This window comes from Falco punctatus, assembly GCF_963210335.1.
Source record: "Falco punctatus genome assembly, chromosome: 4".
Lineage (NCBI taxonomy): Eukaryota > Metazoa > Chordata > Aves > Falconiformes > Falconidae > Falco > Falco punctatus.
Window position 1 is genome coordinate 31253556 of NC_137583.1, and position 25818 is coordinate 31279373.

Here is a 25818-nt window from a genome sequence, read left to right on the forward strand (position 1 = left end):
CCCTCCCCCGGGGGAAACGGCGCAGCGCCCCGCTCGAAGCGCTGCCCCCCCCCCCGGCTCCGGGACCGGCCCGAACACACCACGCCCCGCTCCTATTCCGCCCCGCCGTGCCCGGGACAGATAACCCCCGCTGCAGCCGCAGCCCCGGCCCGACCGACGGGCAGCGCGGAGCCCGGCCGGCGCTTCCCCCGGCGGCTGCGCCCGCCCGATAACCCGGGGCGGGGAGCGGCTCCCCCGGGCCGCTGCTGCCACGCCGCCCGGCACCGGCTGCGCCCCGGCTCCCTCCGTTACTACAAAAGCGGCTATTTTTAGACCGCGGAGCGCGCGGCGTCACAACAGGTTTCCTCGCCTGTATTTTCAGAGCCATTCAAAGGCGGCGGCAGGCTGCGCGCTCGTCCGCGGGGGGGACAATCACAATAACCACGGGAGACGGGTCAGCACCGCCCAGGCGCGGCCACGCCGGCCTTCCCGAGGGGACCCCACGGCCCCCGCCAGCCCCATCCCGCGGGCGATTGAGCCGCGTTGGCCCCGCGCTGGGGCTTGAGGCGGCGGGAAGGGGTGACCGCGGGGCCCGCCGAGCCCCCGCCCCGCCGCGGCTCCCCGGCGCTTTGGGGGCGGCTGGGCCGAGGGGCCGCGCTGCCCCGACACCTCCCCCGCCGCCGCCCCGCCGGGGCCCACGTGCGCGCAGCCCGGCCCGGCCCGGTGCGAGGGGCGGCGGCACCACGTGCCCGGCGCGGTGGTGACTCAGCACTTTTACCTCCGCCGCCCCGCCCGACCGGACCCGACCGGACCGAGGCGAGTCCAGCCGGGCCGCACCAGGCCACCGCCCCCGCGCCCCCTGCCCCCCCTCCCGCCATTCGGCGGGAACGCGCGGCTGCTTTCCCCCACACCCCCCCCCCCAGCCCAACCAACCCCCCCCGCCCCCGCCCCACCGCGCCCGGGCGGCTCCTCACCTGCGTGCCGGCGGGAGCGCGCGCGCGCGCCCGGGGCGGGGGCGGCGGCGGGGGGGGGGGGCGGCGGCGGCGGGGGGCGGCGGGGGCGGCGGCGGGGGCGCTGCGCGGCTCCCTCCCTCCCTGCCAGCGAGTCCCGCGGACAACAACAAGCGCGGGGCGGCCCCCTCCCCCCCGCCGCGCCGCCGACCAACCAGCGCCCCCGCCGCTTCCGGCATGGCGCGTCACGCCGCGCGTCACCGCCCGGCCCCGCCCCCGCCGCGCCGCGTCACCCCCCAGCCACGCCCGCGCGGTTCATTCATGGGGAAGGGCGCGGGGACGGGGCGGGGCCGGCACGTAGCGCCCCCCCCGGCGGGGTGTGCAGCGCGGACCAGGGCCCGGGGCCCCCCGAGCGCTCCCGGGGAGCGGGGCGCGGCGCGGCCGTGGGGCTTTGCACGCTGGCGCGCGGTTGGGTTTGCAGCGGGACGGGGCGCCGGGAGGCTCTCGGGGGTCAGTTTGGTCCCAGAGGTCCGTTTGGGGCCTCAGGCAGGGCTTGTCCTGCGCCGCCGGCGGCCACCGGGACCAGCCATCGCCCGGCACCCCTGGGGGCTGCCCCAGGGCCGGATCCTGAACCCTGACCTCGCGCTTTCCCCCTGCAATTGCGAGAGCTGCTAACGCTGTGCCCTGACCCCGTGGCGCACGTGGTGTTTCAGACCTGGCAGCACCCAACAATGATGCAGATGCGTCAAAAAACCATCATGACGCATGTGGCTGCCCAAACCCAGCTGCCTCCATCAAAGCTGGGCTCCCTCTGATCTTTTTCGTGTTCATAACTATACTAGAAAGTCTGTGTTGGCCCCCTGCAACTTGGGCTTTCCAGCCTCGGGCCCAAAGACCCTCACTGGTGCGTATCTAAGGGCCGTAGCTGAGGCTTTGAGTCAGGTCCGGGCTATCGCTGCTCCCTTTGGGCAACACAAGGTGCAAAGCATGGGGACCCCCACGGCTGGTGCAGCCCTGCGGGCCCTGGCTGAAGCGGGGGTTGGGCAGATGCACCTCCCCGCTGGTAGGAACCCCTGTTTTTTATTGGAATTGTGCTAATGAGGTTGGGCAAAGCTCCCAGGTGGCGGCATGAAGCTGCCACCCAGTGTGACTGCAGCAGTGCCAGCCTTCGCCTCTCGGGAGCTGCGGGCTCTGGCTGCAAACCTGCTGCAGGCACTGGGACAGGCTGAGCTCAGGGCTGGAGGGCAGATTTCAGCCATCCCTGTGGTCCCCGTTGATGTCTCTGAGGTTTGTCTCCAGGTCTCCTTTACATCCTGGGTGGCTCAGAGAGCCAAGACAAGCAAGGAGAGGGGTGCTGGTGGTGGGAGCCTTGGGGTCACCAGTGTCTCCAGCATGGCCACCTGCCCCCGTGCCCTTTCCAGGTGGTAATAACCAGAACTGTCCTGCATCATCCAGGGTTTTCCCTGAGACATCCATGAGACAGTGAGGTATTTTCCCCTGTCTTTGCAACAACATGCGTTTGCCAGATTGCATACAGCATGGTGGGGTGCGTGGGTCGGTCATGTCACCTGAAATTCTGCTTCTGGCTGTATCGTGCTGTTCACAACAGCTCTTACTTTTTGTTTTCATTCCCCGGGGAAAGCAACTCCGCTCCAAAGGTCTGTTGTCCTTTGCTGCTGACCTTTAGACTGCAGTGGCCTTCGACAGTAAACAATGAGCAGCTCTCCCAAGTCCCCCAAGAGTGGGGAAGCCTGGCCAGGGAGTGTGCAATTATATGCACTCGTTAACCAGATGAACAGGAGTGCATTGGAGAAAGGACCTCTGGTGAAAACCTGGATGGAAAAAAGGGGCTTCGTTTTGGGAAGTGTGGGGTTTTGTGGGTCTAGCCCACCCACCATGTGCTCAGAACACATCTGGCATCACCATTCCCCAAAGCCACGGTGCAGGATTCAGCACAGGCAGCTTTGTCACGCTGCTTTAGGTACAGTGCTCTCACCCTAAAAGCAGAGTAGAAGCATTAATACTCCAGGCTTTGAGACCCTGTGTGCATCCAGGCTGGGGAACATCTAAAAAATAATCTCCCGTATTCTCCACCTTTGAACAGCATTGAGCATAGATACATATATTAAAAAAAAAAAATACATAAAGACAAAGCACACAAACCAGAGGAGCGAGTGGCTGGGAAGTTGCCAGAGAGGCATGTGTGCAGGCGCTGCTACTAGAGAGGAGCGGTAGGAGCGGGGCGCCTTGTAGGGTGTTTACGGTGGAGCAGGCAGAGCTGCAGCAGCTGGGAGCCCTGCCTGCCTGCTGCCTGCTGCCCGCCTGCCTGCTGCCCGCTGCCCGCAGCCACAATGTCAAGAGGAGACACGTGTATGTAAGCGCCTGGCATGGCCGGAGCGGGGCCCAGGCAGGCCGGGCAGGGGGGTCCTGGGGCACTGTGCCTCCCCGTGCTGGGCTGGGGATCCCCCTGCTGCAGGCACTGGCTGTCCCCCCAGTGAATGCTACTGCATCACGGGGCGGCCTGGCATGAGCATGAGTGCATGGGCTGGTGGCATGCCGAGGTCCCTGGGGTTTGCATGCTGGGTGCGACGGTGCTCACTGGTGATGGTGGGTGGGTGCTGGCACCCCAAAGGCACCCACGCGTGGGTGAGTGAGCGGCGATTGCATAAGGCTGAGGTGCTGTGTGGGGCAGGCGCTGCGCCCAGGGTGGCTTCGGAGCCAGGCCCTGGCAGTTTGAGCCGTTTTGGTGCCGGAGCTGGGGAGGGGCTGCCAGGGAATAAAATCTGCTTTTGGAGGAGAGACGTTTTGCTGAGCTTTTGCAGATTGCAGGGCGGAGATGGGTGGGGTCCAGGTGCCTATGGTTTGGGCAGGAGATGGAAAGAAGAAAGTTGTGTCTCTTATTTAAGGTGTTGAGATCGCTCCCTGGGCTCAGCAGGAATGTGGGGGTCTTCTTTCCTTCCAGTTCAGGAGATGTTTGCCTGAGAGTTTGTGAAAATCAGATTTTATCAGTGGGAAGCAAAGACTGACGGTGCATTCCCTGCCATCCCTCATCCAGCTCTCCCCAGGGCTAAAACCTCTGACTCAGGGCTTTGGGCGACAGCAGAGGATGCTCGGAGCAGAGGATGCTCAGTACCTGGGAGCCGCAACTCCCAGCACTACGGCTCTGTTCCCGTGGGCAGAGGGAGCTCGGTTTTGCCTGCAGCTTCCAGAAATGCTGCAGCCTGTAAATTCAGACCAGGGAAAAACTCACCGAGGGGCCACTTTGGCACCCCCCAAGAGCAGGTGGGGTTCAGGCAGGTGGCACTTTGTCTCTTGGGGCTGGCGGAGAGTCCTGTGGCAGCACCTCCCCGCACTCCAGCAGGGTCAGGACCACCCGCCCCTGGCAAAGCCACCCTTTGCTGAGTTTGCCACATGCATCTTAGCTGAGGGCACCGACATCGAGGTGCTGGGTGCCAAGGTGGGCAGGCTCTGTCTGCACTGTGGGCGTCCGGAATGGGGAAGCCGTCCTCGAGGCTTGGGTGAGCTCCTCCTCTCTAGCTCCTTCACACTTGCCTCCATCTCTCCCTCACTCCAGTGCCAGGACAATGAAGTCGTACCAGAAGCTGACGACAACAGTGCCGCAGCCAGCAGCATGTCGGGTGGAGGAGGAAGGGGCTGCCTCAACACCCACCGGCCGCGGGAAGCTGGCCCCGTGGTGGGTGGGCAGCGGGCTGCTGGTGGCTGCTGTGCTGCTGAGCACCATCACGGTCTGGGTGCTACAGCAAGTATCAGGGGGCTGGCCCAGACCCACACTGCCCCCCACATGTCTCCTGGTGCCTGAAAACCACCGCTTTGACTGCTACCCAGAGCGGCATGTCGTGGTGACCCAGGAGCTCTGCGAAAGCCGGGGGTGCTGCTTCATGGAGACCCCCCCGTCGGCAGGGGGCAAGCGGGGAGTGCCCTGGTGCTTCTACCCCCCTGACTTCCCCAGCTACACCCTGGAGAGCCTCAACCAGACAGCGCTGGGCATGGTGGGGTTGCTGGTGCGGAGGGAGAAGGCTTATTACCCCCAGGACATTGGGATGCTGAGGCTGGACGTGGAGTTTCAGACAGACACGCGGCTGCACATCAAGGTGAGCTTCACGCTGGCTGCCCTTCAGAGCTTGGGACTGCGCTTCTGTACCCTCCATCCCATAGGTAACCGTCCCCTGCTCAGACCAAGTCTGGAAGCTGCTGTGCTCCAGGCATGGTTGTATGTGGTCAAGAGCATCTCCAACCCTTTGCCCTCTTTCTTTGCTGGTCTTTAAAGTGCATTTTCTCCCTTTTGCAGATAACTGATGCGACCAATCCACGGTATGAGGTTCCCCTAGAGGTTCCCCAGACGATGAAGAGGGCAGAAAACCCCATCTACAGTCTGGACTTCTCCTGGGACCCCTTTGGGGTGCTGCTGCGGCGCAAGACGACAGGGACAGTGCTGTAAGAACCCACCTCCTCCACATCCCACAGCAGGTGGGGGGAAGTTCACCCCACCCTAGGCAGGCTCCAGCACGCTTCCTGGAGGTTTTTCCTAGGAAAAACCACACTGCAGGATCTCCAGCCAATAATTACTCTTCATCTTTCCAGTGCTTACTGTGGTCATGTCAGGGCTGGGTGGGATCTGGGGAGCATCTCTCCAAAAACCTCCCAGTGCCCTAATTCCTCTCCGGTCCAAAAACAGACAAGCATTGTGCAGGTCCCCAGCACATCACCAATAAGCCACCTGGTGGCTTGGGGAAAGGGCCACTGAAGGGTTGTGGCTTTGCGTGTCTCGCCTGCTTTTGGATTTCCCTGGTTGTCCAAGCTATAGGGACACCCACATCTCCAGGCTTTTTGTGGAAAAGGACTGTGGGTGGCTTTGCTGTGCTGCTCTCAGTTGCCTCCATGGCTTTGCCTACACTAAGCTGTTGGTGAGCACCAACGGCTTGCTGAGGTATGGCCAGGGTGTTCTGGGATTCTGTCCTTTCCTCCCCCTTCCCTTTTGCTGGTGCCTGTTCTCTGTCCTTTACTTGGGAGCTGCTTATCAGCGACAACAGGCTGAGAAACCCCACCACCATATTGCCTTGGTGGTTAATAATAACCTGGGTGGAAACTTCTGGTGTCAAAAGAAAGGCTGTGCTGTGCTGGGTCAGGCTTGTTTGGGCTCAGGCTGTGCCTCACATCCAGCCAGACTCAAATTTGCTGTCTGGGCCACGATGTTGGGGCTGGATGTGGGGTGGGACATATGCTGCTGTGCTGGCCCTGGGGATGTTTCAAGAGGGAAGGGGTCAATTGTTGATTGGCAAATGGATCCCAATAGATCCCAACATCCCCTCTTGACCTCTCTCCCTCGGTATCACCCTGACAGGCTCAACACCACCGTGGCCCCCTTGATCTTTGCTAACCAGTTTCTCCAGATATCCACATCGCTCCCGTCCAAGTTCCTCTATGGGCTGGGGGAGCACCGTGGCACCTTCCTGCACAGCCTGGACTGGAACACCCTCACACTGTGGGCCCGTGACGTCGCTCCCACGGTACCATCTCCCCCCTCCCCGTGGGGGTGCGGGGGGCGAGGACCGGGGTGCATGGGACAAGCCCTGGGAAAACATGGCAAGGGGGTGGGCGGCAGCACTGGGAGAGGCAGGGGCTGGTCAAGGCTAATGGGCAGGTATGTGCTGGGAGGATTTCAGAGCAATTGCAAAAGGCTTTTGGCACTCTGAGGGCCCTGAGTGTTTTCTGCTCCACCCTGTCACTAGTGCAACAGGTTGTGGCAAGGCAGGAGGTTTCCCCCTTGCCCAGCCCAGCTCTGGAGCAGCCCCTGAGCTGTGAGGAAGAAGCAGCCTCCCATGGCATTCAGCACCAGCTCCAAAACCATCCTCATCCCTCACCTTGTCCTCCACAAGGGGTGACAGATGTGTGGTTGGGTGGTGGCAGCAGATGCACAGAGTTGTTTTTTTACCCCCAGTGATGTGGGGCTCTCCCACTTTGCCTGGGGGCTGCTCTGTCACCCGGCACATCCTCTTTGCAGGAATCGTTCAACCTGTACGGTGCTCATCCCTTCTACCTGCTGATGGAGGAGGGTGGAGATGCTCATGGGGTTTTCCTCCTCAACAGCAATGCAATAGGTAGGTGTCCCAGGGGACCCCAGGCCAGTTTGTCCTGGAGGAGGACCCGGCAGGAGGGGATGGATGGGAGCTGCGGGAGCGGCCAGATCAGGAACTTGGGGTGAGAGGAAGCCGTAAAAGGGAAAGATGTGGTTTGATGGCTCCGTTATTGAGCATAGCCATCTGTTTCCTGGCTACGGCAAGGCTCTTTAGCAACTGCTGAGCAGTTTAACCACATGCCCAGCTGCTGAGTTGCCTTCATAAAAGCAAGTCCCTTGTGTGCGGGTCTCTGCCCATTCCCCCTCGACCCGAAACGCCCTTGCCCCCAGGTCCAGTGGCGTGGCACGGCTGGGGCACAGCTGGGGATGCCGTCAGCCATGCTCTTCCCAGCTGTGGGATCTGGCCGTGTGTGCCAGCTGATAACGCAGCAGCTCCCGTGGGCTCCTGCCGTGTTGGGGACGGCACCAGCGACCACCCGTCCCTCCCAGCAGCCACCGCTTGCAGCCAGCTGGGACGATGCTGCACATGGTAGGACTCCCGGAGCTCCAGCTGCGCTCGGCTTTATTGCAGCCATGCTCCAAGGAGGAGCTCGTGGGAGATGCAACCACCTGAGCTGAAGCTTGAGGGCTCAATCGTCTGAAAAGCCCTTCCCAGGAAAGCCCACATGCTCACTTGTACAAGTAGCTCTTGATTCACTCAGGAGGGGATTTTGGGGAAGGACGTGAAGGGGAGTCCTGCATGTGCTTGGTCTTTACATGGAAGCTGGGAGAATGGCGCAGCTTTGGGCTTAAAGAGCAAATTTTTAAGATAGAGAGCTCTCTCCCCACACAAGCCAGTGATCTCCCAGTCATATGATTTCTTAGTTCCCCTGCCAGAAGCTGAGCATTGCCTGTGGTGCTGCCTGGTCCCCCACGTGGGGGTCCAGGTCTGGGGGGTTCTCCCCAATGGTCACTGTCTTTTTCTATCCCCCCACCTGCAAGAGGTGGCCCTGCAGCCTGCTCCGGGCCTGACCTGGAGGACCATTGGGGGGGTCCTGGATTTTTACATCTTCCTGGGGCCTGATCCCAACATGGTCATCCAGCAATACCAGCAGGTGATAGGTAAGTGCCCGCACCCCAGCATGGCCATCCATCTTCTCCATGCCCTTATCCCTGTCTCACCCCAGCTTCACCACTGTCCCCAGCCCTTCCAGCTGGAGAGGGGTCAGCAGCCCCTAGCCATCCCCTCCCCAGCCCACCCAGCACATCAGGGGTCAGCCTTTCGCCACCCTCCCCTTCCCATCCTTTTGAGATGCTGCTGTCATCTCGGGTCACCCTATCTGTGCTCCCACTCTCCCACAGGTTTCCCAGCCATGCCACCCCTCTGGGCACTCAGCTTCCACCTCTGCCGCTGGGGCTATGGATCCAGCAATGAGACCTGGGAGATTGTAAGAGCCATGAGGAACTACCGGATCCCCCAGGTAACCAGTCGGACCTGTGGAGTGGGGGGGTGTCCAAGGTCTGTTACCCATCCCTGAGCCTCTGTCCCACAGGATGTGCAGTGGAATGACATCGATTACATGGATGGGTACCGGGACTTTACCTTCGATCCCCAGAAATTTGCCTCCCTCCCCTCGCTGGTAGAAGACCTCCACAAACATGGGCAGCGCTATGTTATGATCTTGGTACTCCCCCTCCTTTCCCCCTGTGCTGTCTTTTCTGCAGAGCTGGGATGTAAGACGGAAACATAAGGGATGCTCTTGGACCTAGCCAATCATCCCTGGTCCTGGGGATTTGTATCCAGGGCTGTGCCTCAGTGCTGGGCGGGCAGCTGTAAACTGCCACTGGAAATCCCCCTAATGCAGGGACCACAGAGACATGGGCTAGGTTCTGGTGCTGTGTTCCTGTCTGCTGTGGGAGTACAAGGATGCTCCTGTCCCCTGTGGGTGAAAGAACTGGAGGAACTGTGGGTCAGGCTGTTTAACTCGTGGGTCCTCAGCTTGGGTGCCCTCACAACCCCACGAGTGCTGGATTCTCGTGACCCAGCTGTGATCTCCCTTCTTCCCTCCACAAGGAAAGGGGGTGTGGGTTCTGCTTGCTGTGGGTGGTGGGGATGAGGGGGTGCTGGGGAGGGAAAGATCGAGCTCCCTCCCCATTGAACTCCCTGCTGTAGCCCAAGCCCGTCTGTGACCTGACGTTTCTTGCATAAGTGCAAGATTGCTTTTATTTGTCCCCCACCTCCCCAAAACACCCTAACGGGTCCTGGGGACTTGCAGAAGTGGCATTTCAGAAAACATGCCTGGAAGTGTTGAAGCAAGTTTCTGTTCCCCATGGGGAAAACAGCCACCGTGTGTGGGCTCTGGCTGACCCTGTCTGGGTTGTCCTCTTCTCTGAATCACACTGGCCGGCCAGGGGGAAGGGGCCACGGTCTGCCAGGAACAGTGCTAACCTCTGCTCCGTCCCCAGGATCCCGGCATCAGCAGCACCAACCCTCACGGCTCCTACTGGCCTTTTGACGAAGGCTTGAGACGGGGCTTGTTCCTCAACACCACCCAAGGGCAGCCACTCATCGGACAGGTGAGGAGCTCCAGGGGAAGTCCCAGCCCCGCGGGTCGTGCCATCGCAGGGTTGGGATTTCATCCCTCACACTGGAGGGAAAGCCAAGTGGCCGAAGGGCCTCTCCGGGATGATTGCTAGAGCCTGGCTCAGCCCTCGGCCTCGCGTGTCACCTCCTGGTGTCTCCACCGGCCCCGGGAGCCAGCCCCTGCCCCAGCAGAGGAGCCCGTGGAAGTCATATGAGCTTTACAGAGTTGGCAGCGCTGCCCAAGCCTGGTCATCTGATTTCTCTCCCTTCCCGTTCCTGGGGCGAGGCGAGGCTGTCCGCAACGGACACGCGCCTCTGGATCTGCTCCGCAGTGCTCCCCTTCCAGCGTGTCCCCCCCCACCACCATTTGCTCCCACCAGCTCTCCTTCGCTGTCTGTGAGGAGGAGACTTTTAATGTAGCCTGAAAACATGGAGAAAAATGAATCAGCTAAAATTCCTGAAGTGAGGCAAAGCGTGGAGAAATCACAGCTCTTTCCTGACATGCCCTGGGCTAGGTGGTATCAGGGCTTGTGCAAGCAGAGGCAGAGCAGCCACTCCATCAGCTGCCACTGCCCACCCAGCCAGGTGGGAGTCCCCAGCATCCCGATGCTCCCGGACACCACGGAGGCAGGAGGGATGCTGTACATGCAGCATCCAGGACTGGAAGTGGTTGGCCTGGGTTTACTTTCTGGTTTATTGCTTGTTGCACCCCTGGCCCTCCAGCATGCTCACACCCCTTTGGCACCCTGTTCCCCATGGGGGTCCCCCACAGATCACCCGCTTGCTGAACCCCTGGTTTTGTGGTGTCCCTGCAGGTCTGGCCCGGCTTCACTGCCTTTGCAGACTTCTCCAACCCAGACACGCACCAGTGGTGGCTGGAGAACCTGCAGCGCTTCCATGCCCACGTGCCCTTTGATGGGCTCTGGATCGTAAGTCCCTCCTTGCCCCCGGCTCACTCCCTGCCAGCAGCTCGGCTTATGCTGGTGTGTGTCCCGGCAGGACCGTCTCTCCCTCAAATACAGCTTTTCCAGGTCTATCCACTGATCCCCCAAACCTCCCCCTTGAAGTTGCTTTACAATTTTCTCTGCTTAGGACATGAATGAGCCATCCAACTTCATGGATGGGTCTGAAGACGGCTGCCCCCCAGGAGAGCTGGACAGCCCACCCTACACACCGGGTAAGGAGGGAGATGAAATACAAGGCTGTGCTGGTAGGTATCATGTGCTTTGAGATCGCTGGCAACCAAGTGTGATGGGGGAAACCCATTTTTAAGAGACAGCGTGTCTCCATTTTACACCCTGAATGCCTCCATCCCTACTTAGGTGTGCTGGTGTCCATGCCCAAGCCTTGTACGCTTGTCGGGGCTATGTCAGAGTGCAGGATGGGACCTTCTGCATGAGCTTTTGTTGCTGTGTTGGCAGCAATGGCTGGCTCCTGTGTGTGGGAGGGCTGACCCAGAGCCAGCAAGCATCTGGGCGGGGGTCTACATCCCCTGCACACACACCCCCCCATGTGCCAACGGGGGCTCTCCTTCCTGGCAGCCGTGCTGGGTGATTCCCTCTCTGCAAAGACGGTGTGTGCCTCAGCGAAGCAGAAAGCCTCAGTGCACTACAACCTCCACAACCTCTATGGGCTGATGGAAGCCAAAGCCACAGCAAGGTACCCAAGCATCCTGCTTCCTGCCGGCCTGGGGATGGGATGGGACAAAATCCTGCTGTTGCTCAGGGCTGTGTAGGGAAAGAATGGGAATTTGAGTGCCCGACCTGAAGGAGAGATGCCCTGGCTGCTCACAACCTCTGGGATGGGAATAACGTGGAAGAGGAGGGGGGAGCTGACACCGCTGTGGGAGGGATGGGGGGGTGAGGCCAGTCCCAGTGCTGAGCCTTTGCTGTACCGCTTGGGCTGACCCTCCGGCCCCGCAGGGCTGCCATGGGGCTGGACCTCTCCCTCCATCCTTGTGAGATAAGGTGTGAACTCCTGTGGGGCTGCTCTCACCTCCTGCCCCCAGCTCTCCCCATTGTTTTCCAGCGCTCTGATCCAGATCCGGGGGAAGCGCCCCTTTGTCATCTCCCGCTCCACCTTCCCCAGCCAGGGCCAGTACTCGGGGCACTGGCTGGGTGACAACCAGAGCCAGTGGAAGGACATGTATTACTCCATCCCAGGTGGGTGGCACAGGCTGCCCACAGACACCCCTGCCACCAGCACCCCCAGTTCCATCGAGCTTTCTGCTTGTTTGGAGACACGTCCAAACTCCTGTGCCCTGCTGACCGTCCCTGCCCTCAGGGATGCTGAGCTTCAGCCTCTTCGGCATCCCGCTGGTTGGGGCGGACATCTGCGGCTTCTCCGGCAGCACCTCGGAGGAGCTGTGCACCCGCTGGATGCAGCTCGGTGCCTTCTACCCCTTCGCTCGCAACCACAACACCCAGAACGAGCAGGTCGAGGGCAGCGTGCCCAGTGGGAAGCATCCCAGGGGTGGGATGCGGGATATAGGCTGTGGGATGTGGGATATCGGATGGGGGAAGCGGGATGAGGGAAGCAGGATGGGGGATGGCGGGATTGAGGATGTGGAATGTGGGATGAGGGAAGCGGGATGCAGGAGGTCAGGGGCAGTGGGGATGCCTGGTGGGGTTGGGGATGGGGTGCCTGCTGACTCCCCACATTGCCCCCAGGCCCAGGACCCAACAGCATTCAGCCCCGCAGCAAGGACGGCCATGAAGGATGTGCTGCTGACCCGCTACTCCCTCCTGCCCTTCCTCTACACTCTTTTCCACCGTGCCCACCTGCAAGGGGACACTGTCGCCCGGCCCTTGTTCTTTGAGTAAGAGCATCCCCGCTGGGAGCTGGGGAGATGCTTAGGCTGGATGACAGAGAAGTGGCTGATCCGAGCGGTGTCTCCATCCCACCACAGGTTCCCCCAGGATGTGGCCACCTTGGGACTGGACAGGCAGTTCCTGTGGGGCCAGAGCCTGCTGGTGACGCCAGTGCTGGAGCCTGGGGTGGACTCGGTCACAGGCTACTTCCCCCGAGGCGTATGGTACGACTTCTACACGGTGAGGAGCACTGTGGTGCTCAGCCGGGTTCTGACGGTCCCTGCTTGGGTGGGAAGCCACGGCTGAGCCCAGCAAGCCCCGGTGGAGGAAGGGGTGGGGGTGGCTGCTCCCCAGACCCATGCCCGGGCTACCCGCCATGCCCCCGCCCCCCTCACGCCCATGTCTCGCCACCTGCCCAGGGCTCCTCGGTGAACAGCAGCGGGGAGACGCTGAAGATGTCAGCCCCCCTGGAACACCTCAACCTGCATGTCCGGGAGGGTGCCATCCTGCCCACCCAGGTGAGCACCCTCCCGTCACCTCCCCAGGGGCCATCCCCCAGCACCTCAGCCTCTGGACCCCCATCCTGGCTGCTTGCAACCCTACAGCACCAGTGTCTTTGAACCCCAGAAACCAGGGACCACCAGTGAGGTGACCCGAGGGAACCCCATGCGCCTCATCGTGGCTTTGTCCTCAAGTGCCACCGCCTGGGGGGACCTCTTCTGGGACGATGGCGAGAGCCTGGACACCTTCGAGCAGGGCAGCTACTCCTACCTGGTGTTTAATGTCACGCAGGTGGGACATGGTGGGGAGGGCAGGGCTGGAGTGTCCTGTGGCACCTGGCCACCTTGTGCTCATGGCATCACCTCCTGCAGAACATCTTCACCTCCACCGTCCTCCATGCCAGCACTGAGGCTACTGAGGTCACCATTGGCACACTGAGCATCTTTGGGGTGCGGCAGCCACCCAGCAAGGTCCTCCTGAACGGCCAGGAGAGGCCCTTCTCCTACCTGGACAACCAGGTACAGCCCCGCCTCAGGGTGCCTGGACCTGGCGGTCCCCATCCTGGGGGTCTCCACCCCTCTTTCCCCAGCCCTAAGGATCACAGGGCTGGTGGCCAATGCGGTGGGTAAGGGACGCTGGGGTTGAGGGGGGCAGGGGAAGGGATGCCCCACACGCCCCCCGCTGAGGCCATACCCCCAACATGTCTCCTCTCTTCCCCCAGGTTCTCACCGTGACCGACCTCGGCCTCAGCCTCAGCCGGGGCTTCTCCCTGCGGTGGCTGTGATGGGCTGCGGGCCCCCCCGCCACGCTGAGACCACCTGCCCGGGAGAGGCTCGGGGCTGCCCCCACAGAGGGGAGGGCATCGGCGCTGTCACCTGCCACTGCGCAGCCCCCCTCCAGCACGGCTGGGGACCGGGAGGGGGCTGGCCCCACGGGTGCCCCCCGGGTGGGCGGTACGGGCGGAGGTGTGGGGGCCGCTGCAATAAAGGCACATGGAGAGCTTGTCCTGGGAGCATGCCATGGGGCTGGGGGGGCGGGGGGCAGCCAGCTGCGGCGGGGCCCCCCTGGTTTTCGTCCCTGAGCTCAGTCCTCCCGATTCCATCCCCCCAGTCCCAGCTGCTCACCCCACCCCAGCCCCCCTCAGCTCCAGCCCCCCACACCTCCCCTTCCCGCTCGGATCCCCGATCCCCCACCAGCAGTGCCAACCAGTCCCAGCCTCCGTCTCCCGCCCCGGTCGCGGTCCCTTTCCGCCCCCAGCCTCCCCCGGGAGCCCCCCAGCCCCCGCCCTACCCGCACCCTTATCTCCCCCTTCCCCCGACTCGGGGGTGCAGTCAGACCGCCAGCCCGCTGGGGGGCGCCACTGCCCGCAACTGCCCTGTTGCCACTAGGCGGCGCTGTCCGGCGGGGTGGGAGGGGCCGCCCGGCGGCGGGAGGGCGCGCGCCCTACGCTGTCACTTCGGGGGCGGGGCGCGGCGAGGGACTTCCGCTTCCGGGTGGCGGCGGCACCCCGTCGTAGGCGGCGGTGGCGTTCTGTGCTCGGCGGCACCATGAACCGGCCGAAGGCGGCCGCCGTGCGGCGGCCCAGCGCCGTGCCCAAGCCCTCCGGTGAGTCCTGGCGGGCTGCGGCCGCCTTGCCCGTGGAGGGGGACCGGGGCTGGGGCTGGGGCTGGGCGGGGGGGGACCTCCGCTGGCCGCGGGCGGGCCGGCCGGTGCTGTCACGTCTGCCCCCGGTCACGTCTGCCCCCTGTCTCCTTGCAGCGCACCCGCCGCCCGGAGACTTCATCGCGCTGGGCTCCAAGGGGCAGAGCGGCGAGGGCAAAGCCGCCGTCACCCTGCTGAAGCCCGCGCCCCCCGGGCTGCCCTCCGAGCGCAAGCGGGACGCGGCCGCCGCCCTGGCGGGTCCGGCGGGGCTCACCGGCTTGACCAAGCGCCCCAAGCTCTCCTCCACGCCCCCCCTCAGCGCCCTGGGCCGCCTGGCAGAGGCGGCCGTGGCGGAGAAACGAGCCATTTCGCCCTCCATCAAGGAGCCGTCTGTCATCCCTATCGAAGGTGAGGCCTCCCGGTGCTTCTGCCCTGACCGGCGGGCGAGGACACAAACCTCAGTTTACCTTTTCTAGAGCTTTGGCCCAGGAGCCTGTCGTGAGGCCCGCACCCACGTTTACGTGCTGTCCTTAAGGTTTCCTGTGCTGGGCGTAGGGCTGAAGTCAGTTGTCTCCTCTGTGGTTGGCGTTGGGTTGTGTTCGTCCTGTTTGATAGCTGTTTAATAGCAGCATCTGAAAGACTCCCTGCGGAAGTCTCTTGAGTCTGAATTGTGGTATTTTATTCGTATATTTCTTGAACAGATCTGAACGCTGCTTGCTTTTTGAATTGTCGTTCCGTTTTCTGGTGTTTGATAAGTTTGCAGAGAAGCAAGCTGAATAACAGTCAAGGGGCATTGTCAGGTGTGAAACAGAACTTTTAATAGCAGCTGGGTAGGGAAAAGCCATTGCAGGGGTTAAGGGTGAGCTGGTCCATGCCTTGCTTTCCTGGTGACTGGCCCTGCCAGCATCCTGGGGCAGGTTGTTTTGCATGAGGGTAAATACTGATGCCTGTGTGTTGATGATTGCAGTTGTCCCCACGGTGCTGCTGGATGAAATTGAGGCAGCAGAGGCAGAAGGCAATGATGACCGTATTGAGGGGGTGCTGTGTGGCGCTGTGAAGCAGCTGAAAATGAACAGAGCCAAACCTGATACCACACTCTACCTGAGCCTCATGTACCTGGCAAAAATCAAACCAAACATATTTGCCACTGAAGGGGTTATCGAGGTGAGTGCTGTGCTGCGTTGGGACTACTGGGCTTACTGATGTATCATTGCTGCCAGCTTGCGAGCATAGCTGCAGTTTCTCTGTGGCAAGCTACTGCAATTCGTGTTTCTTTTTCTAAAGCTTTTCTGTATGCTTTCTTGCTAGATGGCTTGCTTATTTTATTTTTTGTGGATGATATTGCAGGCATTGTGCAGCCTACTCCGAAGAGACGCCTCCATCAATTTCAAAGCCAAAGGGAATAGCCTCGTGTCTGTCTTGGCCTGCAACCTTCTCATGGCGGCTTATGAAGAGGATGAAAATTGGCCAGAGATATTTGTCAAGGTTGTTGAACTAAGGGTGCTCATGGTGGACTGAGGCAGTGGTGGGCAGACTGGGTAAAACCAGCCAGGGGTGGGAAAAATGCATTTTGGGGTAGGATAGCAGCACAGGATTTATTCCCGCTTTCGGTGAAGGGGGGTATCCAGCGGCCTGTTGCCAAGTGTGGGGAATGCAGCTGGGGGAGGCAGAAGTTGGAGACAAGGCGCATGATGTATTTACAAGGGAGAAAATCAGAAGTTATTTTTTTTAAGGAAAATCTCCACTGGTTGTTGAAATGTTGCGGCCTCCTTTGCCTTTTGTTGCCTTATCTCTGCTCTTTTCCAAGATGCCTTTGACAATCTGTATTGATACAACTGTTCCAGAGAGTTCTTACTTTCCAGTTTGCCCGTAGGGATTAAAAGAGCCCATTAATTAAAAAAGGCTGATCTTTTAAAAGACCAGCTTCCATATTTTGGTGGTAGACGTTGTAAAATGTTTGCTAAAGCTAAATCAGCTTTGTTGCTTGAAAGGGTCGGTGCCCAGTAGAGCCTAGGATGCAATGGTGTGTTTGTTGTTTTTTTTTTCTTACGTGACTTGCCTGCAGTCATCTGATGTGTTTTTCATCTGTGCAATGGTTATGCTAGTTTCCTACTTTGCAGCTATATATTGAAAATAAATAAAACCTGGGGAAGCTCACAAATACTGCTCTGATTAATCAGTTAAAAAAAAAAAAAAAAGGCTTGAGCGTGGTTTGTGTTCTCTTGTGCAGGTTTACATTGAGGACTCCCTTGGGGAGCGCATCTGGGTGGACAGCCCTCACTGCAAGACATTTGTGGATAACATCCAAACAGCTTTTAACACAAAGATGCCTCCTAAGAGCATGCTCTTGCATGGAGAAGTTGGACGTAGCGGAGGTGACCTTAGTGCTGGTAAGGAGATGTTTGGGAAGCAGGAACAAAGGGGTAGGGAGAGGATGGAGCCTGCTGAGCTTATTCGCTGGTGAGAATAGTTACTGGGTGGAGTCACATAGCCGAGACTTTGAGTTCAGGTATTGCTTTTCATCTGGGGATCTTTAATTTCTAGGGGACGTTTGAGGGCAGGCAGTGAAAGAGGCTTGGAGAATGTGCCTGTATGTGATACAGTGTGAGGAAGCAACTAGTTGTGACTTCCTGCAGTGTTGCTGAGGGGGATCCTTGAAAGAAGCTGAATGTGTAAGTGTGTGAGTGGGAGAACTCTAGAAAGGAGCTGTCTGATGAAGCATGCTGTGTGCTGCTTTCTCTTAGGGAGTAGCCCACACCCTTCCATGACAGAGGAGGAAGACAGCCAGAGCGAGCTGCTGATTGCAGAGGAGAAGATGAGCCCGGAGCAGGCGGGCCAGCTCATGCCCAGGTACAGTGCCTCTTCCTCTCCTGATGTAGCCATGTGGCAAATCTGCGTGCTCACCCGCTCCTGTAGTGCTGTGGCAGGGAGCTCCCTCTCTGCACTAGCTGTCCAGTGGCACTTGCTAGAGAATGTTGAGCACCAGATCAAACTGGTTCCAGGAGAAAAGAGTAGATTTTGTGTGTTTGTAATGTGTACCACAAACAAGAAATGTTGCTGATCTCTGGACACAGCGAAGTGTGACCATGCTGGCTTGTGTGAAAGTGAGTAAAATGCAGTTTGTGTGGCCCAGGTATGAAGACCTTGCAGAGAGTGTGGAGGAATATGTCCTAGACATGCTGCGGGACCAGCTCAACCGGCGCCAGCCAATGGACAATGTCTCCAGGAACCTCCTTCGACTGCTGACGGCAACCTGTGGCTACAAAGAGGTGCGGCAGATGGCTGTGCAGAGGCTAGAGATGTGGTTGCAGAATCCAAAGGTAAGGATAGAAGCTACTGGAGCACAACCCTTCTGGACCTGATCTGGAATCCAGCTGGGAGGGCTGTGTACTGTACATCAGTTAAGTTTCTGATCTGTGATGGCAAGTGGCTGTAGCCTTTCTGCTCTTCCACTGCAGCTCACCAAGCCAGCTCAGGACTTGCTGATGTCAGTCTGCATGAACTGCAACACACACAGCTCAGAGGACATGGAAGTTATCTCCAACCTGATCAAAATTCGTCTCAAGCCAAAAGTCCTTCTCAACCACTACATGCTGTGTGTCAGGTGAGTGAGTGACAAGGGCCGTGAGGGGAAGAGAAGGAAGATGTGCCTAGGGCTTTGGTGCTCTCAGTATCTCTGCATAGTGGTTTTAAATACCAGCTTGGACCATGGAGTGTTCTGTGTGACACTTAAATGAATTAACTGGGCTGGAAGTCTTTCAGTAATCCTTTGATCTCACTGGACATACATGGTGCTCCATCCTCTTCACTTTTGTGTGCTAAATACTTTAAAGAGAAATCAAAACAGTGAGTCCAGCTGCCATGAAAAGTCAACTCTTGACACCTCTGGTCTTCCTTTGCAGAGAGCTACTGAATGCGCACAGGGATAACTTGGGCACCACAATTAAGTTTGTGATTTTCAATGAATTATCAAACGCAAGAAATCCCAACAACATGCAGATCCTGTATACTGTGCTTCAGCATAGCTCTGAGCAAGCTCCGAAGGTAGGTGTTAGGGTCTTGTATGACTGACAGTGATCCCAGAACCCCACCTGAGAGAGTAGTTCAATTAAGGCTCAAATGAAATCTTTTCAGACAACTGTGTGATCTGTATCACACTCTTTTGAAATTACATTATTGCACTTCTTAGAAAATGCCCATGCACATTTATTCTTAACTTCCACATTCTGGGTGACCAACCTTGTGGGAATGAAGTTTCATGAGACAATTGTTACTATAGCCCCCTGGAGGCCTGAAAGACGGGTATACCACCGGCACTGTTTCCCTGTGTCTTTTCATTTTGTGGGTGCAGATACACTACAATGCACTGAAAGTTTTCTCTTTCTGTCTGGCCTCAGTACCTAGCAATGGTGTTCCAGGATCTTTTGACTACTAAGGACGATTACCTGCGGGCTTCACGGGCTCTGCTGCGAGAGATCATCAAACAGACAAAACATGAGATCAACTTCCAGGCCTTCTGTCTGGGTCTTATGCAGGAGCGGAAGGAGGCCCAGTATGCAGAAATGGAGTTTAAGGTACTACTTGCTTTGACCTTTGTGCTGCTGGATGTACCAGTGGTGTACTGGGTTCTTCTATGTCTGTTTTTTCATTCTTTCTTTTGCTCTTTATCTGAGTGCATGAGTATTGGTGTGTCTCATCTCATAGCAGTGCTCCCATATCCGATTTCCAAACATCCATGATCATCATTTTTGATGATGAAATACTTTTTAATACTTTTCCAGAAGGCAGCTTTGGGTATTGCTGATTCAACTAACTTTTTTTAATTTTTTTTTTTTTTTTAAGGAGCGGTTTGTCATCCACATAACTGATTTGCTAGCTGTCTCCATGATGCTTGGCATTACAGCGCAGGTGAAGGAGGCTGGAATTGCTTGGGACAAAGGAGAGAAGAAGAGTAAGTGGATCAACCTAGGTTCCCTCTGAAGATGGGCAGATCGGCAGATATCTCCCCTTGGGGCTGGGGCAAACATTGCAGCTAGGGTTGGGAAGGTCTATAAGCCTCCAGTCTGAATAGAGACATGGGGGTGCTTGCTATCATCCTGAGACTGACAGAGCTGGGAGACATGGCATTTGCATGGCTGGGTGCCTCTTGTATCTATGGAAGCAGTGGATGAGAGGCTGGGGAAAGGGAACTGTGTGTGTGTGGGGGGCAGGGCTGAAGCATGGAGGGGCAGCTGTAAGAATTTCCAAGTACCTAATGCTGAGAAGACAGGCCTTTGGGGTGGCACTGAAGTGACTGCCCAGGTGTTTTCTTCTCACAGTGCTAATTTGTCCACGCTGCACCATGGGGTTTTTGCATCAAAGCAAAGTATGTGTGCTGTCAGTGCCGGGATGCTCAGGGCCGTCCAGTATACCTCTCCCCAGTTCACTGTTGATGTTTCACAGTCCTGTCTGCTCTTGAAACAGCCCCCTCCCCTGCTTGGCTCCTGATGGGCCTCTTGATACATGTGTAGTTTGTAACCTGACTGTTTTTCAGACCTGGAAGTGCTGCGCTCTTTCCAGAACCAAATTGCTGCTATCCAACGTGATGCTGTCTGGTGGCTTCATACAGTTGTTCCATCTATCAGCAAGCTGGCTCCAAAGGACTATGTGCACTGGTAAGAGAGTCAGCCTGGTAACCTGCTGAGCACAGCCAGTCCCTTTCCCAACAGCGTATGATGTATTGATGAACATGTATGCCAGCATTTGGTTAGATTTCTCTCCCCTTATCAGACAAGGAGCATTTAGCAAGGTTCAGGCTGGGACAGCCTCCTTCTCAGGAATCGCTGCAGGTGCATCCTCTTACCAGAAATATATGATAATGGAAAATACTTCTGTCTGTAGTATTTGGGCCCACCCAACAGGGAATTTCTAGTTACCTGGTCAAGCATGATCCCTGTGGACCCCTTGTTCTTCTGCCTGATGTCCTTTTTCAGGCTGTATGGTTGAGGGCTCCATGGATAGCGCTGTCTTCTCTCAGGTGGTATCCTAATATCTGGTACAAGGTGTTACTAAGGCAGGTCAAGCCAGAATTAATAGCAAGCGAGAGATGTTACTGAAAGAATAGAAGCCCAAAGCCCATACTGCATAGTCCTCTCTGTTATGGTTCATGTTGTTACTTTTGCCGGACTAGCTTAGCTGAGGAGGCTCCTTCATGTGTAGGATGGGAAGCATTAGCAGGAGTTTGGGGAGACTGGATTGTTGAATGCGTTCTTAAGCTTCACACAGATGGTGTTTACTGTCCTCTGCACCTCTACAGCCTCCACAAGGTGCTCTTCACAGAACAGCCAGAGACCTACTACAAATGGGACAACTGGCCCCCTGAGAGTGACCGCAAGTGAGTATGTGCCCCATCCATAGCTGGATACAGGCGTGGAGCTGCTGAGGAATGGAGCTGGAGGCAGAGGAATGGGTGTTTTCTGGTGTTCCTTATATAGCTCTGCGTTGGAAAAGCTTGGAACTGTGCTTAGATTTTCTTCATCTGTTACATTGCCTTAAAATCAAGGGATAGTGCTCCATTTTTCCATCTGTTCTTCCTTCATTCCTGTTCCCTGTGCCAAGCTGTTCTTACAATTGCAGCACCAAGATACAGAAGGGCAGCCCTGCAGTGTGTGGTTTACTGGGGTAACACTAGGGAGCTCAGACTCAAGCAGGCTGATTTGCAGAGGTACAAGGCAATGAGAGCAATATTCCATAAAACAATTTCTTTCAGGTAGTTGCATTTGCAGCTGGAGAACAGGGAAGGGGTTGTAAATGAAGCTTTAATTTATCTTCTGCTCAGATGAAGTGTGGTCTGCAGAGGGTTTCAGGAACCCCCGTGCCCCTGTCAAAAGAAGTGCGATTGATATCTCATGTCTCATGCAGCTTCTTCCTTCGCCTCTGCTCTGAGGTGCCCATCCTTGAAGACACACTGATGCGTATCCTTGTCATCGGTTTGTCGCGGGACCTTCCTCTTGGCCCCGCGGATGCCATGGAGCTCGCTGACCACTTGGTGAAGCGTGCTGCGGCTGTGCAAGCAGATGGTAAGACTGCACGAAGCTCTAGCCAGCAAGTGGTTCTTTCTGTTGACGTGTCTTATTGCGACCCAGGGCTGAGGTGGCTGCTACCATGTACTAAAGAGCCTTTCCATCACTTAAAAGCATGTTTTAGTTGTGATGGCTAAGCATTTGGCTCAAAGCCAGACACGTATTGCTGTTGCTTTCTCACTAGAGAAGCTTCTTATTTTCCCATACTGTTTCTCCCTGTCTTGGGAGAATAATTTTCTGTCATGGAGTGTTTGGAAAATTATTGGTTGTGTTGAGGATGAATAACCACCCGAAGTTTTGAGTTAGCATTTTAAAATTCAATACTGTAAAATAAATAGACATTTTTCGGCCATGCAAAAATGAAAGGGTTGGAAGTTAAAAGTAATTAACCCATATGTTGTATGCTCCTCCCAATTCCATTACTCAAACACTGTTACAGAATAGCAGTTACAAAAGCAGCCTTAACTCTTAGCCTTTTTATGAATTCATTCAGCATTTGTCCAAATTCCTGCATCCTTGGAGAGTATGTCCATTCAACTGAGCTGCATGTGTTTATATCAGAGTTGAAGGGTTGTCAAAGTTCCATTCTAAATCATCTTAGGTGCTCTTAATGCTGACTGGTTAATAGCAAAGTCTAATCCAGATCTGGTCAGTGCAAGTGGAAAGAGTTACTTTGCTGTTGAACGTCCTGTGAAACTGTGTCCAGCCTCTCTGTATAGCATTTTAAATGTACCATTTCAAATACTGGAAGACTCAGAGTGAAGTTAGTGAGTCTGAAAACTTGCAACAAAGTTGAAATGCATTTTTAGTTCCTCTGAGCAGATATACTCCTTCAGGTAAGCCGTGAATCTGAATTCTGATAGACTGGTATTGTATTGGATGCATTTGGGAAAAAAAATGCCCTTAAGAATTTAAACCAAATTGCAGCTGCAGAGCTTGATATCCTTAAGTATTGACTTACAGCTTTTTTTAAGTGTTGCTGCTTTGAGAGTGTTGTTGGGTTTTTGGTTCCTGTAATATCATGAAAAGAAGCCCACAATAACGTAGTTGTTTGAAGTAAATTTTTTCTTATAGTGTGATGCTTTTCTTGAAGGACTTTTCAGCCAGGTAGACAGGTCAATAACTTGTTTAGTCTTTTCTTCCCCTTCTCTAGATGTCGAGGTCCTGAGGGTAGAAAGAATCCAGTTGATCGATGCAGTCTTAAATCTGTGCACTTACCACCATCCAGAGAATATCCAGCTACCCCCAGGGTAAGCTTATCACATAGACAATCTTCCTGTGATCTAGCTCATTTTCACCTTCTGACTAACAACCCTGGCTCACAGATTTTAAGATGCTTTTCTCTTTTACGACTTGTCATAACAACATCATAAGGAAACCTTTCCCATGTCATGCTCAGGCAGGAATTTCTCTAGAGCAGTTAAGACCTGAGTCATGGAATGGACTTTCCTTTACAAGCGCTCTGGCCTTCTAGAACTTTTCAGCTGAACCCTGCTGTCCCTTCTCAGAGAGTTTTTTTTGTTGTTGTTGCATTTTCTGAAAACTACTGAGCTGGTGTGGCTGAATCTAAACAGTGCGTGGTTAAGGAGAAAAGCAGTCTTGAGATGGGCTTATATCTTTTGATGGTTTTTGCAGGTACCAGCCTCCAAATCTAGCTATTTCTACCCTCTACTGGAAAGCCTGGCCTCTCCTGCTTGTCGTGGCTGCCTTCAATCCTGAAAACATTGGTGAGTGTGGACATTTCTCAGGACACTAGTTCTGCTGCAAAAATTGGCCAAGGTGCTTTCTGCTGAAGTCTGGTTGCCCATACTCAAGGCATGTCCTGGGTTGGTGAGATAACCGCAGTTAATTGACTGCGTATTCCCTGTGTGTGCAAAAATACACAGTGTAGGAGCTTGGGCCAACGTGTGGCTGGAATCACGTTGTCTGTGCTCTTAAGTGTGGTGAGCTGTTCCAAAATGAGTTTGTTGTGTCTCCCCACTTTGGAGTGTGTTAGAATTTCTATAATACCCTCACTTTTTTCCCTGTGTTCCCGATTGCCCTTCTTTGCTGCAGGTCTGGCTGCATGGGAGGAGTACCCCTCTCTGAAGATGCTCATGGAAATGGTCATGACCAAGTTAGTATGTTTACAGTGGTCTATTTGATTTATATAGGGATTTAAACACATATTTCTGAATGAAATCCGTGCCACCTGGCTCCTTCCTTTTCGGTGGGCCTGGTGTGAAATAAGCTGGCTGGCAACATCACTGCAGTTTGAGTGGGAAAGGTGCCTTCCCTCAGCAGAAATGTTATAATTAGGGGAATAAAGTTGAGGAAAAGGGAGGGATGACTGATGTGCCTTGCTGAAAAGGTCTTAGTCTCCCTGGCCCTGTTAGGAAGCTGCCTTCATTTTTCTGTGTTGCCTAATGGAGATGAGATCTTGCAGAATTTGACTGTCATTTGTGAGTTTTGAATAGGCCGAGATAAACATTTTCTTTTTTTTTTTTAAACTTATTTTCTCAGTAATTATTCCTATCCTCAATGTACCTTGACTGATGAGGAGACACGCACAGAGATGATTAATCGTGAACTTCAAATCTCCCAGAGGGAAAAACAGGAGATTCTTGCATTTGAGGGTCATCTGGCTGCTGCATCCACAAAACAAACAATTACAGAGAGCAGCAGCCTCTTGCTGTCACAGCTGACAAGTCTGGACCCTCAGTAAGTAGCCTTCTGCAGTCTGGTGCCATCATGAAATCCCAGTTAATGCTAGTCAGGGACCCCTACTGCTCATAGGGTGGTTGATGTGGGCAAGAAGAGCACTAAGATTTGGTGGCCCATGGGATAAGTGTCACATTTAGTCCTTGTCCTTGTGTTGCCACCTGCATGTGACCCTCATGCACTGCTGAACTGACTGGTCCTTATCAACACCAGAGTGAAATAATGTCTGCCCGTGGATAACTTCCTGGTTTTTTTTTTCTGGCAGGGGCCCTCCACGCAGACCTCCACCACATGTCCTGGAGCAGGTGAAAAGCCTGAACCAGTCACTTCGCTTGGGCCACCTCTTGTGTCGCAGTCGTCATCCTGACTTTCTTCTCAATATCATTCAAAGACAGGTGGGCTCCCTCGATGGCTTGGCTGTGTTGTGGTGTGATCTCTTGTCTCTAAAACTTGAGCAGAGTGAGGGTCAAAAGGAAGCTAAGTAAGATGCCGGGGAAGGTGCTTTACTGCTCAGGAGTTAAACGATCAGTGTGCTGCATCTACTGCTGATCCTGCATTGTTACTCTCCTGCTTCCTAGGCCTCATCGCAGTCAATGCCATGGCTGGCAGATCTGGTTCAGTCCAGCGAGGGCTCCTTGGATGTCCTACCTGTGCAGTGCCTTTGTGAGTTCCTGCTTCATGATGCTGCTGATGAGTCAACCTCAGGTGAAGAAGAGGAGGAGGGTGAGAGTAAGGACCAGCGTGCCAAGAAACGCCAGGTGAGTAGCAGTCTCTTGGGGATCACTTCTGTTATCTACTTTCTGTGTGCATCCCAGATTTGATTTCACTGGAAAGGCTGCCTTCTCGGTCCACAGAGACAACAGAAACAAAGGCAGTTGCTTGGACGGTTGCAAGACTTGCTGTTGGGTCCCAAAGCAGATGAGCAGACAACCTGCGAGGTGCTTGACTATTTCCTGCGACGCCTGAGTTCCTCCCAGGTGGCCTCGCGGGTCCTGGCCATGAAGGTGAGCAAAATGAAAATCTTCTTGACTAAGGTTTGTCAGAAGCTGAGGGCAGTCTTAGATTCCAATGATTCCCAGAGCCAGCACAGTGGAATTGTTTGGTGTCATCTTTCTTCAGTAACTTGCCTCAGTCTCCAAACCCTGTCAAATGCACTTCTGCTCCCTGCTGCTCTGAATCCACCTTTGTTCAACAGCCAAGTAGTACTTAAGAGGAGCTGGATTTTGCTATGTTTCCTGTGAAGTTCAGGTGTAGACTCAGCAGATCATGTGCTACATGGAGTAATTGGCAGCAGCTGTTCTCTGTGGGGAATGTAAAGGAGCGAGTGTCTGGTGTTCTAGAGCATAGTCAAGGCAAGCAAAATTGCAGAGACCTCAAAAAAATAATGCTTAGAGAAGACTGAAACGCCAAACAGGGTAGTTGTCGAGCAAATAAATTATATGAGATATGAAACCTGTTGTGTGCTGCATTTGGGTCATTCCATGCTTTTAGAAGCTTGTTTCTGTTACATTCACTA

The 25818-nt window shown here is 55.8% G+C and overlaps 3 protein-coding genes across 12 annotated transcripts in view; 2 read left to right on the forward strand and 1 right to left on the reverse strand.

Annotated features, from left to right (window-relative positions):
• The window catches only part of MAFK (MAF bZIP transcription factor K), a 14933-nt gene extending 13902 nt beyond the window's left edge, over positions 1-1031 (reverse strand). Inside the window, exon 1 of the mRNA XM_080382480.1 lies at positions 954-1031. The gene's annotated coding sequence lies outside the window, so the exon portion shown is untranslated. The remainder of the gene's footprint in view (positions 1-953) is intronic.
• Positions 1-13904, forward strand: part of LOC308061838 (lysosomal alpha-glucosidase-like) — a 16533-nt gene extending 2629 nt beyond the window's left edge. For 2 of the 7 annotated variants that reach the window (XM_080382381.1, XM_080382378.1), the window contains exons 2-20: positions 4504-5041; positions 5239-5384; positions 6292-6457; positions 6952-7048; positions 8008-8127; positions 8368-8486; positions 8559-8690; positions 9472-9582; positions 10405-10518; positions 10682-10766; positions 11131-11248; positions 11618-11751; positions 11873-12024; positions 12259-12407; positions 12498-12639; positions 12819-12917; positions 13027-13191; positions 13272-13525; positions 13622-13904. In XM_080382381.1, coding sequence (XP_080238507.1) covers positions 4514-5041; positions 5239-5384; positions 6292-6457; positions 6952-7048; positions 8008-8127; positions 8368-8486; positions 8559-8690; positions 9472-9582; positions 10405-10518; positions 10682-10766; positions 11131-11248; positions 11618-11751; positions 11873-12024; positions 12259-12407; positions 12498-12639; positions 12819-12917; positions 13027-13191; positions 13272-13525; positions 13622-13634 — 2844 coding nt within the window. In that variant the 5' untranslated portion in view covers positions 4504-4513 and the 3' untranslated portion in view covers positions 13635-13904. The other 5 variants (XM_080382377.1, XM_080382379.1, XM_080382382.1 and 2 more) reach the window with 5 other exon arrangements.
• A 447-nt stretch (positions 13905-14351) lies between these two features.
• INTS1 (integrator complex subunit 1) overlaps positions 14352-25818 on the forward strand; it is a 29242-nt gene continuing 17775 nt past the window's right edge. For all 4 annotated transcript variants that reach the window (XM_080382369.1, XM_080382371.1, XM_080382372.1 and 1 more), the window contains exons 1-21: positions 14352-14505; positions 14659-14949; positions 15509-15705; positions 15889-16026; positions 16772-16931; positions 17286-17391; positions 17675-17861; positions 18000-18145; positions 18444-18585; positions 18939-19115; positions 19384-19492; positions 20075-20195; positions 20837-20914; positions 21442-21599; positions 22756-22852; positions 23238-23329; positions 23658-23718; positions 24105-24302; positions 24568-24697; positions 24881-25060; positions 25157-25306. In XM_080382369.1, coding sequence (XP_080238495.1) covers positions 14448-14505; positions 14659-14949; positions 15509-15705; positions 15889-16026; positions 16772-16931; positions 17286-17391; positions 17675-17861; positions 18000-18145; positions 18444-18585; positions 18939-19115; positions 19384-19492; positions 20075-20195; positions 20837-20914; positions 21442-21599; positions 22756-22852; positions 23238-23329; positions 23658-23718; positions 24105-24302; positions 24568-24697; positions 24881-25060; positions 25157-25306 — 2976 coding nt within the window. In that variant the 5' untranslated portion in view covers positions 14352-14447. The remainder of the gene's footprint in view (positions 14506-14658; positions 14950-15508; positions 15706-15888; positions 16027-16771; positions 16932-17285; positions 17392-17674; positions 17862-17999; positions 18146-18443; positions 18586-18938; positions 19116-19383; positions 19493-20074; positions 20196-20836; positions 20915-21441; positions 21600-22755; positions 22853-23237; positions 23330-23657; positions 23719-24104; positions 24303-24567; positions 24698-24880; positions 25061-25156; positions 25307-25818) is intronic.